The sequence below is a fragment of the Labeo rohita genome, chromosome 11 (genome assembly GCF_022985175.1).
Source record: "Labeo rohita strain BAU-BD-2019 chromosome 11, IGBB_LRoh.1.0, whole genome shotgun sequence".
Lineage (NCBI taxonomy): Eukaryota > Metazoa > Chordata > Actinopteri > Cypriniformes > Cyprinidae > Labeo > Labeo rohita.
Window position 1 is genome coordinate 18,357,904 of NC_066879.1, and position 15,540 is coordinate 18,373,443.

A 15,540-nucleotide genomic window follows, 5' to 3' on the forward strand; every position below is an offset into this window, starting at 1 on the left:
TTCTTTTTGTCCAAGTCTGTGTTGCTACAGCATGAGGCTGCTGAGGCCGTGGCATCCTCCTCCTCAGAGAACCGAGGCTTTCTGCATATTTGGCTTGAGGAATTGGAGAGAGCGATAAAATATTCTGCACTTCTGTATCATTTTTTTCCCCTGAAGTGCATTAGTCAAGGCTTCTTGTATCGAAAACAGTCGTAATTTAGTTTGACGTTTTTCATCTTTTCTCTGACCTCTAAAATTAAACCGTCTGTTTTTGCTACTATGCCTTTAAAGAACACTAGTTCATCCAAGAATAGAAATTCTCTCATTTACTCACCCTCGTCTTGTATAATTTCCTTTTTCTGTAGAACGTAAAATGTCCCTTTTGTGATGTTGACATTATGTTTTAGCTGTTTATTCTCTAAAATGAAAGTGAATGGTGTATTAAGCTTGCAGAATGAAAAAGGCAACATAACAGTTTATCAGTGTTGTCCATATGATAATGAAAATCATCTGCTGCTGTAGCTCCAATATCTCATTTGCATATACATGCAGCACAGTACTGTTTAAAATTATGGGACTGGTAACACTTAAAGTGTCTTATACTTACAGAGGCTGCATTTTTCATCCAAAATATGTTAAAAATGCTGAAATATTATTACAATTTAAAATAACATTTTAAAATGTATTAAAATATAAAACAGTTATTTATTCCTTTTATGAAATGTTGAATTTACAGCATCATTACTCCAGTCTTTAGTGTCACATAATCCTTCAAATATCATTCTAATATGCTGATTTGCTGATTTACTGATTTCTTATTATTATCATCAATGTTGAAAACAGATGTGCTGCTTAAAAATTTTGTGGAAGCTGATTTATTTATTTTTTTTACAATGCAAAAGTGTTACTTTTGATCATTTTAGTCCTTGCTCAATAGTATTAAAGTATTTCTTAAAAAAAAAAAAAAAAATACAATTTTAAATGGTGCATCCTTTAAAACGCACTGTAGCTGGCCTGGTCGTATCTCTGTCTTAATAAAACAGGGGGTCCAGACCTCCAGAATAAATCTTTTATGAATTAATTAAAGTTTTTGAAATGATCTGATCACCTGGGATATATTTATTTACCTAATTGAAGGTCACTGGATAGAAAATCAAGCATCTTCTCTTTTTACCCTTCAGAGGTGGAAGCACCTGTGTCAGCATATGATACTGAGTGTGTCAGTCATCCAGGGGTTATTTTTGTAGTTTGTAGTTGGTTGTAGTTTTGGCATTTGTTTTTGGCTTGTCATCTGTTATCTGTGTTTTTGTTTAGCGTTTGCTGAAGTCTTTTATTTTAGCAGCTATGCGATACTTTAAACATCAGATCAGTCGCTCCGACACAGATGTCTATGGCTGTTCATGAGGATGAGTGAATGTGGCAGATGGATGTGTCTTTGTCAGCTTATTTTGTGTGGCTGTGTGTTGGCGTTTTCTGGAGTTCGTTGTGTGTATCATCTTATATCCATGTGACCGTATGTACGTTTTGTTTGCGTCAGCTTCATTAAACCCAGATGGATCCATTATTTTGGCTCAGTGTGACAGACTTTGATGGACGGGTGTTGTATTTTTATAGGGACTGATGGACGAAGCTGAGAGTCAGACAGCTCTAGTTAGATGGATGGATGGCAGATTCTCTGTGTCCAGTGTAAATATATTCTCAAAAGCCTTTTAGTGTTGGTTGAAGCTAAAAGATGAAGCGTGAACTATTTTATTTTATTATTTTATGTTATTTATAGAGATTTTATTCATTTAAAACTGTTTTTGTAACATGTTTTTGTAACATTTTATTCCCATATATTGACCAGGAAAATTTATTTTTTTGTGTTGGTTGAAGCTAACAAATGAAGCGCAAACAAGTCTCATTTTATTTTATTTTATTTTTTATTTATTTATTTTTTTTTACATGTTTATTCAACATTAGCAGTATAAATGTACAATATTTAATTTAATTTAATTTAATTTTGTTTTATTTTTTGTTTTGTTTTATTTTATTTTATTTTTTTATTTAATTTTATTTAAAATTGTAGATAAACTACATTTTATTTAATCAGCAACTATTATTTTAGCAGGATTATTGACTACAACATATGACCTGGGAAATGGATTTTATTTACCTGAACAATTTGAAACGGACAAGAAAAATCATTGACCAGAATTAAACTAGATATATCTGTGAATCTGTTTAATAAGCATCTGTGGCATGTAAACAACACATTGCTTTGGTGCCTATTTTAACAGCTTACAACATTCATACATTGCAAGTTAGTACAGATCATTACATATATGTGTTTCTATTTAGTAAGTCTGAAAATTTTGGTAGTTCATGGCTTGAATTTTATGTACATTTAGATGCCATTTGGCTATAAATAGGATCGCTTTTCTATATGCTAAATTTTATGATGATCAAGTTGGTAATAGTTTACAGTCCTTTACTTCTCATATTTTTATAATGTGCGGATGTTATCAGGAAATACTCAATGTGGCAACCTAGAAGTCACTCTTGAATGATTTCTGGGTTACCACATTTCAGAGTATTTCCTTACCCAGTTTCACATGGTTCTTCACTGTTAACCAGTCATGTTACTTCATATACTCAAACAAAAAGATGGCCTTCTCCTTCAACTGTACTCCACCCAGCTACTGTTTCAGGCTTTTGCCATCTATCAGCTAGACATCTCTTGTCTGCCCTCTTCTGCCACTTGACACCCTTAGCTTATTCGAAATGTCTTGCTGAAATAAAGTCCCAAAATCCTCACATATGCTTATGTATTTATGAAGATCATTTCATAAGCTGCCATAAGTAAGATCGAAGATTTATGGCCTAGAGTTCATCAAATGACTGGCTCAAGTAGAGCAGAATTTATTAAAGGGAAATAAAATAAAATAAAATAAAATAAAAAATAAATTATAAAATAAATTATAAAAAATAAAATAAAATAAAATAAAATACTAAAAGCCACCAACACATTAATGCTGAACCTTTCAGGCCTTGAGCCAGGCAGGTTTAGGGTTGCAGAGGCAAAACATTCGGCAGTGCCATTGATGGAAATTAGCCTTAATTGGATGTATCTAAGCAAATACAAAGTTGATGAGCTCGTGATATAGCAAGGTCATGTTTGCTCTGCTCATGACTCGTGTTCTTCTGTGCTGTCAACTGTGGCTGCAGCAGATGGCTGTCACATTATTACTGATACCATATGCAAATGGTAGGGAAATTTCATTACTGGCTGTGAATAACACTTGCTGCACCGAACGCAGTCAGATATGCACATAAAGTCTTAACCATCTGTGGGTGTTACAGTTATAAGCCTTTTTGGTTGAACTAAAGTGAACTGAAAGTGTAACTGGTAGCTGAGGGTTCACAAATGCTGTTCACAGGGAAGCACTGACTGTTTCCCACTAACTGTATTTTTTCAGTAGTGTGACAGAATGTTTTCATAGTGTAGCGTATGGGGTGGTGTAGTGTTACCAAATGATGCATCATGTGAAAAACTGATTAAATTTATTAGCAGGATGATTTTTAAATAAAATGTAAACTTCAAACATATTTACTTTTTAAAAAACAAAGGCTCAGAAGGCTTTTCTGTAAATTTATATGCCAAGCTGGATCTTTTTTTTGTTATTCAATGTCTAAATTTCAGGATTTTAGGCCTGTCTTGAAATAGATACAGAGGCTGGAACAATGACTGTCTTGTGTTGTGATAATAGAGATGAAGTCGTGGTCAGTGAAAAGCTCACCTGCTCCTCGCTCCAAAAACTCTAGTCAAAGGTGGACAATGTGTAAATGTACTTGAGGTAAATGCCCTTTTAGGTTTAAAGGGATAGTTTACCCCAAAATGAAAATTTTGTCATTAAGTACTCACCCTCATGTCATTCCAAACCTGTAAGGCCTTCATTCCTCTTTTGTTTTCTTTGTACACAAGACGTATTCTTGTAGCTTCATAACATTACGGTTGAACCACTGATGTCACATGGATTATTTTAACTATGTCCTTACTACCTTTCTGAGCCTTGAACATGTCAGTTGCATTGCTGTCTATGCACAGTCAGAAAACTTGTGTACTGAAGGTCTTACAGGTTTGGAACGAAATGAGGGTGAATAATTGATGACAGAATTTTCATTTTTGGGCAAACTATTTCTTTAAATATTTAAATAATAGTGTCATTTTTTTTTTTAAAGGGCCACTGACTCAACACTGCTGCAACACAGCACTGAACAGGCATACGCTGATGCACTTCCTGTTTGATTGAGGCACAGCTGTGTAGGTGGACAGATACATCAGGGGTCTGTCAGGGGCCTGGGGTCTACCACAGGTTTCTCATACAGGATGAGCTGTGCTTACCAAACAAACAAAGTTAAGACTATAGACCGTGTCCTCAACCTAGATGTGAAAAACAATGTTTACATTTACAGTTATTATTATGCATTATTACAGTTTCAGGTTTACATACACCTTGCAGAATCTGCAGAATGTTACTTTTTTTACCAAAATAAGAGGGGTCATACAAAATTCATGTTATTTTTTATTTAGTACTGACCTGAATAAGATATTTCTCATAAAAGATGTTTACTTATAGTCCACAAGAGAAAATAATAGTTGAATTTATAAAAATGATCCCGTTCAAAAGTTTACATACACTTGATTCTTAATACTGTGTTGTTACCTGAATGATCCACAGCTGTGTTTTTTGATTTAGTGATAGTTGTTCATGAGTCCCTTGTTTGTCCTGAACAGTTAAACTGCCTGCTGTTTTTCAGAAAAATCCTTTAGGTCCCACTAATTCCTTGAGTTTTCAACATTTTTGTATATTTGAACCCTTTCCAACAATGACTTTATGATTTTGAGATCATCTTTTTACACTGAGGACAACTGAGGGACTCATACGCAACTATTACAGAAGATTCAAACACTTACTGATGATTCAGAAGGAAAAACGATGCCTTAAGAGCCAGGGGTGTAAACTTTTGAACTGAATGAAGATGTGCACATTTTGCCTAAATATTATGTTTGTTTTTTTTTAATTTAGAAGCTACAGATACTTACATGTTTCCAAGAAGACAAAAAAAGTAAAATTTCCCCTGATAAGCAAATTTCAAAAGTTTTCACCCCCCGGCTTTTAATGCATTGTGTTTTCTTCTGAATCATCAGTGAGCGTTTGAACTTTCTGTAATAGTTGCGTATGAATCCCTCAGTTGTCCTCAGTGTGAAAAGATGGATCTCAAAATCGTACAGTCATTGTTGGAAAAGGTTCAAATACACAAAAATGCTGAAAAACCAATGAATTTGTTTGACCTGAAGGATTTCAACTATTATTTTCTCTTGAGGACTAGATGTAAACGTCTTTTATGTGAAATATCTTATTCAGGTCAGTACTAAATAAAAATAACATGCATTTTGTATGATCCCTCTTATTTTGGTAAAATAATTAACATTTTGCAGATTCTGCAATGTGTATGTAAACTTTTGACATTAACTGTATGTAATTTAATATCTAGTTTAATTATATACATTATGTTTAAATTAGTATGTAAATTAGTAGTATTACATGTAAATGTATTACATTTAATATTATATTATATTATATTATATTATATTATATTATATTTACTGTACAGAATATTTGCATAATAATAATAATTGTACATTTATACTGTTTACATTTTTTTAAAAGTTTCTATATTACTTTTCTAATGATAAAATTATTGTGGTATTACAAGCACATCATCATCACTGTATTTCTTTACATTAAAATACTGCTATTATGAGCAAGGCTGTAATGGGGGAAACACTTGAGCTTTTTCTGAAATTATACAAGTATCTTTTTCCTTGTTTCTCTCTTGCTTTCTTCAGGTAGCTGTACCAGAACAAGTAGTGTCAGGGCTTTGCTCACTGTACTTCTCTTTGAGAGCTTGCTACTGCTAAATCTTTAGATCCCTCATGGTATTAATAGGCTGCTTAAGCTGTTTAAAAGGCCTGGTTTCCAGAGAGCCTTACAGTGTTATTCAAAGGTTTGCCCTTTCTTTGTGATCCTGGGTCACGACCACAAATGTAGTCCCAGGGTCCTGTGAGGAGCAGCAGCCCCCTATAGCATACTGTCAAGAAACACCCATTCAGTTTGTATTCATTCATTCAGTTGAATTTTAACAATGACATGCTTAAGGCAACAAGATAGTGATCGCTTTGGTATCTGTGAGTGTCTCTGAAAGTTTGAGTGAGTTTTGATGCAGTTGTTCAGTTACAATGGATAACTAATACTGAATCTGTGATTGTTTAGACCTTTTTTTCTACAAAAGCAAAGTGACTGCCGTTGACAGTCTGCTAAATTTCCCTCAAGGTGGTTTTTGAAAATAGATCCTCTTTACAGTGATCATCCCAGATAAGGTGTTGTATTTCAGACCGGTTTTGCTTACTACAGAAAAGAAGAAAGTGAGAGTGAAGATGAATGGTTGTTTTTGTTAGTTCTGGAACAGAGATGAGATACTTACTGTAGCATTATGAGTAATGCTTTGATAGCTCATGACACTGTCTTGCTTTGCGTTTATGTTTTTTTTTTTTTTTTTTTTGAAAATCTGTATGTAGATATTAGTATGTTAGTAAATTTCAAGTACATTTAGTGCAAACTGTGCATTGCTGTTATGGCGTCTATCACTGGATTCTGATTGGCTGTCAAAGTTGTAACCATTCAGCAACTGGAAAAATCATTCTGAATGTGATTCCGAAGATAGCGTTTCTCTGTTTTGTTATGGTTACGGTTGTGGTGTAGGCGTCGACTGATTATTGGTGCCGATATTAAGCATTTTTATTGTTATCTGTTATTTTTAAAACCGATTTGCTGATAAATGATTTAAAAGGATTTAAAGAATGTTTTTGTCAGAGTCCTGTTTATATTTTCATTTTTGCACCAGACATATATACCGGTTCAAAATATTGGTTATCGGTCTCCTTGATCTGTAATAAATAGCATCAGTCATTTTTAAAACCAGTTTGCCAATAAAATAATTTAGAAGCATTTAAAAAAAGTTTTTGTCAGAGCCCTTGGTATTGTTAATTTTGACATTCCTTTTCATTTTTACACCAGACATACCTATATCGGTTACAAAATAGGTTATTGGTCTACTTGATCTGTAATAATAGGTGTCAATCATTTTTAAAACCGATTTGCCGATAAAATAATTTAGAAGCATTTAAAGAGTTTCTGTCAGAGCCCTTGTTATTCTTTTTGACATTCATTTTCATTTTTACACCAGGCACATATATAAGTTTAAAATAACGATTATTGGTCTACTTGATCTGTAGTAATCGGTATCAGTCAATTTCAAAACCGATTTGCTGTTTAAAAAAAAAAATGTACAGGCATTTAAAGAAAGTTTTTGTCAGAGCTCTTATTATTCTTTATTTTGATACTCGTTTTAATTTTTATACCAGGCATATATATCGGTTCAAAATATCGGTTATCAGTCTACTTGATCTGTAATAATCGGTATCAGTCATTTTTAAAATGCCAATTAAAAAAATTTAGAAGCATTTAAAAAAAAAAAAGTTGATGTTAGAGCCCTTGTTATTCTTAATTTTGCCATTAATTTTGATTTTCACACCAGACATAATTAGTTATGTGGACATTTAGTGCATACTTAATTATTTATGCTCATTTGCTGTATTTTTACCTCTTATTTTTTATTTTTACTTTGGTTATTTAATTCCTAATTGTAAAGTGGTCTTAAAAAATGCTAATCATCTATATAGTAACACTAATCTTTAGCATATTTCAAAATACAAAAAAATTTTTTGGTACATTATACATAAATTCACTCACAGCATTTAAAGTGTGATTTTTTTTTTTTTTTTTTTTTTTTTTTTTTTTTTTATTTTATTTATTTATTCATGAATTTATTTTTATCTAATAATAACATCTGCCATTTAACGTTTTCTACCATTACATCAGTATTGGCTATAATCTCAAATAGCACATGTACGTCTGCAAGATGTCTGTTAAGATCACCTGATCTGGAAAGCATCTGCTGTGTACAAACATCTGACAGACGTCTGTAAGATGTCAGTTTTACATACATTCTAAATCATAAACATCTTAAAGACATCTAATAGATGCCTATTTGACATCTGATAAGAAACGTCCTATTGACGTATTGCAGAGAAGCAAAAAAAAAGTCTTGAAGATGTCAAATAGACGTCTTTGTGATGTACGTGTGCTATCAGGGATGTTAATATTTCTGGCCAAAAATACTATACAGTTAGTGTTATTGTTATTGTAAAATGATGGTAAGTGTTTATAAATGAAGTGGTGGTAGGGGTTCATTTTAAAATTGTGCATTTCTTTAAGTTTGTGTCCATAACTGTTTGACAGTCTGTGGTGTTAGTTTTGGTGTGGTGTGACCTATCTCTCTGTGGTTTAGCATGCTAAGTCTCTCTCATCTTTGAGTTTGACCTAGCGTTGCCCCTCAGCACCATCAACCTACATTTCTCTTTCATCATTCTTTCTCATCGCCATCCTCTGTCCCACTTTCCCCTCACATGCTCCTCTCCTAACTTTCCACCTCCCCTCCTTCAGTGTTTCTTCTCCCCCCCCACCCCTAGTTCCCTGGCCGCTAATCCCTGAGCGCTAACGTTAGCGTTGGCCGCATTTCACAGTGCGCTCTGTGGACGTAGTGCTATTTTTACCCGTCACACTTAATCATGTCCTCTTGCGTGTCTTCCCTCCCTTCCTGTTACTCTGTACTTCCTTCTACACACTGTCAGGTACCCTTCTTTCAGTGCAGTCCTGTAGTCATGATAAGATAAGCGTGAAACTGGTTCTCAAGAAACAAAACATGATAGTATCTCATATGTAGTTTTTTTTGATAGATGTGCAGTTGATAATTATCTGTATTATTACTATGGTTTTATATGTAAAAATTACAATGATGATTTTATTAAGCCTTTGCAAGTGCATCAAGCACTGTATTGTATTAGACTGTTAAAGCATTTGCTGGTTCTCGGCATAACTTGCTGGCTTAGTCATGCTGTATCTTACAAAAATATACCACTGTAACCATACTTTCTGCCAGAAAACCATAGTTACAACAGCTTTTGTTTCTACTGTGATGTGAGTAATGTGAGAAAATGTGAGTGGTGTTGCCCTTAGAAAATGCTTGTGTTCTGGGTGGGTTTCTAAATAGTTTTGGCTTGATGCTTTTTGGCTGAAAACACTGAAAGAGCCTTTTTTATCACCCCTAATATCATAAATCCAATCAATAGTAATCTAAGGTAAAGTAATCATTATTGAGCAATCATTTATGACCATAGCAGAAATCTAAAAGATGTTTGCATATAGTCCACAAGAGAAAATAATAGGTAAAAATTTATAAAAACGACCCCATTCAAAAGTTTACATCTCCTTTATGCTTAATACTGTGTTGTTACCTGAATGATCCACAGCTGTGTTGTTTTTTGTTTGTTTTGCCCATTATTCGTAAAAAAAAAAAAAAAAAAAAAAAAATCCCTCAGGTCCCACAAATTATTTGGTTTTTCAGCATTTTTGTGTGTTTGTGTCCCTTTCCAGCAACGGCCGTATGATTTTGACATCCATCTTTTCACACTGAGGACAACGGAGGGACTCATATGCAACAATTACAGAAGATAAAAAAAATAAAAAAAAAAAAAAGTACACATCTTCATTTTGTTCAAAAGTTTTCACCCCCAGCTCTTTTTGCATATTTTATCCCTTCTGGAGCGTCAGTGAGCATTTGAACCTTCTGTAATAGTCTCTTAGTGTGAAAAGATGGATCTCAAAATCATACAGTCATTGTTGGAAAAGGTTAAAATACACAAAAATGCTGGAAAACCAAAGAATTTGTGGGACCTGAAGGATTTTTTTAACAACAGCAGGCTGTTCAGGACAAATAAGGAACTCATGAACAGCTATCACTAAACTAAATAAAAAAAAAAAAAAGAGAGAGAGAGAGAGAGAATCTAAAGGATGTAAACTTTTGAACAGGGTCATTTTTATAAATTCAACTATTACTCTTTATGTAAACATCTTTTATGTGAAATATCTTATTCAGATCAGTACTAAATAAATAATAACATGCGTTTTGTATGATCCCTCTTATTTTGGTAAAATAATTAACATTTTGCAGATTCTGGAAGGGGGGTGTAAACTTTTGACCTCAACTGTATATACTGGTTTTAAAGGGTTCACCCAAACATAAAAATTCTGTCATTAATTACTCAACCTTATGTCGTTCCAAGCCTGTAAGACTTTTGTTAATCTTCAGAACACAAATTAAGATATTTTTGATAAAATCCCACAGCTTTCTGACCTTCCATAGACAGCAACTCAGCTAACACGTTCAAGCCCCAGAAGGCACAAAATGTACTTGTAGCTTCATAAAATTAAGGTTGAACCACTGATGTCACATGGACTATTTTAATGATGTCCTTACTAACTTTCTGGGCCTTGAACGCGGTAGTAACGTTGCTGTCTATTCAGGGTCAGATATCTTCTGAATTTCATTAAAAATATCTTAATTTGTGTTCTGAAGATGAATGAAGGTCTTACGGGTTAGGAATGACATGAGAGTGAGTAATTACTGACAGAATTTACATTTTTGTGAGAACTATCTTTTTAAGTATATACTTGTTATATCACCTGTATCAATTGTATTTTACTGTGTTTGATCTATGTGACTTACCTTTCGGACTTAAACTGGCAAAGTGACCCAGTCATTTCACTAATGAGCCAAACTTGAGTCCTCTGGTGTTCTCCTTTGGAAACTAAATGAATTGTTTCAGCCAGTTGTGCCTGCAGTCACAGGTACCCTCATGATTTCATGGAATAATAAAGAGTACAATTAAATGGGTCACAATGTCTCGGAGATTAACCTGCTTATATAATTTCTAAAAATGGCTAAATACACTTTGGTGATTCAGTACTGATGGATATATGGCTGTCTTTGTTTCATGTTTGGAAGGTCAGTTAGTCTAGTGATTCCCAACGAGGGTTACTTAAAGGGATAGTTCACCCACAAATGAAAATTGTGTCATTAATTACTCAGCCTCATGTCGTTCCAAACCCATAAGTGCATCTTCGGAAAAGAAATTAAGACATCAGTGGTTCAACCTTAATTTTATGAAGTTAAAAGAATACTTTTTGTGTATTGTAATACACAAGTACTGTAATACTTTTGCTGTAAAATATTAAATAGAACACAATTCTGGCTTTATGTTGATGAAGTGGTACTTGTGTTTTTCTGATGGGAGTGTGGGTGTACATACTTGAAATGTACTATGTACATACAAAATTTAAAAAAAATAAATTAATTAAATATGTCCGCACAGTATAAAGGCAGTTGAAAATTTTCATGTGAACTTAAGGTGTTTTGTGTTCTTTCTATTTTTCCTTTCAGACTGTCTGTTCAAGTTGTGTCCAATGAACAGGTACTCAGCCCAGAAACAGTTCTGGAAAGCAGCAAAACCTGGTGGAAACAGCACCACAGACACTGTACTACTCAACAAATTACATGTGAGTTTATTACATAACACATAATTAAATTTGACTTAAAGTGTAATTTTTGTATGAAATATGACAGTACATCTGGTTCATGTTCACTACATACAGTAAGTTTTCAAAAGTTTTTGAACAGTAAGATTTTGAATGTTTTTTTTAAAGAAGTCTCTTCTGCTCACCAAGCCTGCATTTATTTGATCCCAAGTACAGCAAAAACAGTGAAATTTTGAAATATTTTCTAAAATAGCTGGTTTCTATTTGAATATATTTTAACATGTAATTTATTCTTGTGATTTCAAAGCTAAATTTTTAGCATCATTACTTCAGTCACATGATTCTTCAGAAATCATCCTAATATTCTGATTTGCTGCTCAAAAACATTTATTATTAATATGATGTTGAAAACAGCTGAGTAGAATTTTTTTTTCAGGTTTCTTTGATGAATAGAAAGTTCAGAAGAACAGCATTTACCTGAAATAAAAATCTTTTGTAACATTACAAATGTCTTTATCATCACTTTTGATCAATTTAAAGCATCCGTGTTAAATAAAAGTATTCATTTCTATAATTTCTTTCCTTCATTTTATTTCAGATAAATGCTTATCTTTGGATCTTTGTATTCATCAAAGAATTCTAAAAGAATTTACTCAACTGTTTTAAATATTGATAATAATAATGAAAAGTGTTTCTTGACCAGAAAATTAGCATATTAGAATGATTTCTGAAGGATCATGTGACTGGAGTAATGATGCAGAAAATTTAGCTTTGATTGCAGGAATAAATCACATTTTAAAATATATTCAAATATAAAGCAGTTATTTTAAATAGTAAAACTATTTCACAATATTACCGCTTTTGCTATATTTTGGATCAAAAAAATGCAGGCTTGGCGAGCAGAAGAATCTTCTTTTAAAAAACATTAAAAATCGTGAATATCAGATAATTAACTTACATTTTGTTTTATAAACTTGTCCAGACCTTTCTTTTGCATGAATTTATTTACAGTATTTGTTGTCATTTTAATCTGTATTTTCTTGATTTTGTTTTTTTTTTGTTTGTTTTTTTTTCTCAGCATGCTGCTGATCTAGAGAAGAAACAGAATGAATCCGAAAACCGGAAGCTGCTGGGAACGGTGATACAGTACGGAAATGTTATTCAGGTAGGTCAGCCAGCTGGCAGATGGGAGGCAGAGGGATCTCACTGTGCCATTGAGTTCTTGGCAGGACAGAAATCCATTGTTCAGTGTTATTTTAGTGTCTGTGTCATTGAGCTTGCATTCATAATTGTTCTACATAATTTATCATAATATAAGAATGTGCCATATGACCTCGGCATGCAACCTTGAGTATATTTAAGTGTATAGCTAAATGGGTTTCATGTTCTTTGCACTATTAAGATAAGACATATTTGTGTTTTCCATTTTGCAGCTGCTGCATTTAAAAAGCAATAAGTACCTTACGGTCAATAAACGACTGCCTGCTTTGCTGGAGAAGAATGCCATGCGTGTGACTCTGGACTCGGCTGGAAATGAAGGCTCCTGGTTTTACATACAACCCTTTTACAAACTCCGCTCCATAGGAGACAGTGTAAGTGAAAATATTCAGTTTAAGATAAATTGGGGTGAATTTTTTTTTTTTTTTTGTGGCATGTTTACCGTTATAGTGTGGTAACAATTTTAGTTGGCAAGTCTGCAAAGCCTTGTTTACTTGACGTTATTTTTGTTTCATACTTGGATTATTACTACTCAAACCAAACATGATAGAGCATTTTTCTTCATAAAGAAATATAGATAGACTACAGTTTAAATTAGGGGTCAGCCGATATGTGTTTTTCAGGGCCGATAACTGATATTTTGAACCGATATATGTATGTCTGGTGTAAAAAAACAAAAAATCTATATATATATATATATATATATATATAAATATATATGTATGTGTGTGTATATGTGTGTGTATTGTTTTTGCTACATTGTATGTCCCCATAGTTTTTTTGATATATATATATAAATATTTTTTTTGAGAAAGTAAAAATGGAAAGTTTTCTGTAGGTTTTTAGGGGTAGGGTTAGGGTAAGGGGATAGAAAATGCAGTGTGGACAGTATACAAACCATTGCGCCTATGGAGAGTTGCCACAAAGATAATAAACCAGACGTGTGTGTGTGTGTGTGTGTGTACTTGTTTTTGCTACATTGTGGGGACCAAATGTCCCCACAAGGATAGTAAAACCTGAAATTTTTGACATGGTGGGGACCGGCCTGCGGTCCTCACAATGTTAAAAAATTATTAAAAATAGTAAATGGTGTTTATCTGAAAATGTAACAATGCAAACATGTTTCCTGTAAGGGGTAGGTTTAGAGTTAGGGTTGGGTTAGGGGATAGACAATATCGTTTAGTCAGTATAAAAACTATAGAAGTCTATGGAAAGTCCCCACAGTTCACAAAAACAAATGTGTGTGTGTGTGTGTGTGTATATATATATATATATATATATATATATATATATATATATATATATATATATATATACACATATATATATGTGTATATGTTTTTTTTATATATATATATATGTGTATATGTTTTATATATATATATAATATAAAAATTAACAATAACAAGGGGTCTGCCAAAACCTTTCTTGCTTTTTTTAAATGCTTTTAAATTATTTATATTATTTATATCATCGGCAAAATGTCCAATTCGATTATTACAGATCAAGAAGACTGATAACTGATATTTTGAAACAATGTATATTTCTGGTGTAAAAATAAAAATTTATGTAAAAAATTAAGAATAAAAAGGGCTCTGACAAAAAAGTAGACCGATAACCGATATTTTGAACCGATAGATATGTCTGGTGTAAAAATTAAAATGCATGTCAAAAATTAACAATAACAAGAGCTCTGACAAAAACTTTCATAAATGCTTTTAACATATTTTATCAGCAAATTGGTTTTAAAAAATGACCAATACCGATTATTACAAATCAAGTAGACCGATAACCGATACTTTGAACCAATTATACATGTCTGATGTAAACATGAAAATTAATTTCAAAATTAAGAATAAAAAGGGCTCTGAAAAAAATGTTCTCGGTTTTTGAAAATGACCGATACCAGTAACCATTAAAATGCTTTATGCTTTTATTTAAAATCAGTCAACCCCTAGTTTAAAAGTTCAAGGTCGGTAAGTCTTTTAAAATGTTTTTGAAATTAAAAAAAATCTTACTATTAGCTTTTTAGCAGTAGTGTGTGTGTATATATATATATATTTTCTGCGTATGTGTGCAGTAATAAGAAATGCCTCCCTGCAAATTGGGCCGAATTATATAAATTCACTATCCTATGCTTGTTTTCACAGACTCGGGTGCAATTCCTTAGTGTACGGCTAAATTTGGAACTAAATAAATTGAACTTGGATGTCAGATGTACTCTGCTATGCACCAGAGGCTCTAAATGGCCTGAGCTGCAGTTGCAACATTTAAGCATCCCGAAAAGATGCAATCTAAACAGAACCAGACATAAAGCTTCATCTTCGTTTGCTCCATTAGATGTTGTTGTGTGAGGGCCATGGGGTGTCATCCGCTGCTGATCTCTGGGGTAAAACGTTTTTACATAAGCTTCCACTGACCGTTACATGATGTCAAAGCTCACAGCATTGAATTCCCCTGCTAATGCCATTAAAAATGTCCTCTGTGGAAGAACGTCATTGACACCGAGCCTTCGTCACGGAAAGACACGGCAATTCTTTGAGACTGTGCTGAACCTGGTCTTGTGGGATATAAATAACTGCAAAACTGTGGTACAACAAAAGATTACCTTAAATTCTGATTGTCTTGAGCTATATAATTTAGAAGCAGTTAGTGAAATTATCTAAATGAGCTTAAATACAGTGTATTAAAACTTCTCCTTAATTTTGAGATAAAAATCGGTTATATAAATGTGTTTTTTTTGTTTTTGTTTTGGTGGATGCCAGTCTGCCAGACTTAAAGGGCTAGTTCATCTAAAAATGAA

General features: G+C 33.0%; 1 protein-coding gene across 1 annotated transcript in view; it reads left to right on the forward strand.

The window, feature by feature from the left end:
- Positions 1–15,540, forward strand: part of itpr1b (inositol 1,4,5-trisphosphate receptor, type 1b) — a 160,630-nt gene that overhangs the window by 15,070 nt on the left and 130,020 nt on the right. The window contains 3 exon segments of the mRNA XM_051122130.1: positions 11,425–11,540; positions 12,598–12,684; positions 12,953–13,111. Coding sequence (XP_050978087.1) covers positions 11,425–11,540; positions 12,598–12,684; positions 12,953–13,111 — 362 coding nt within the window.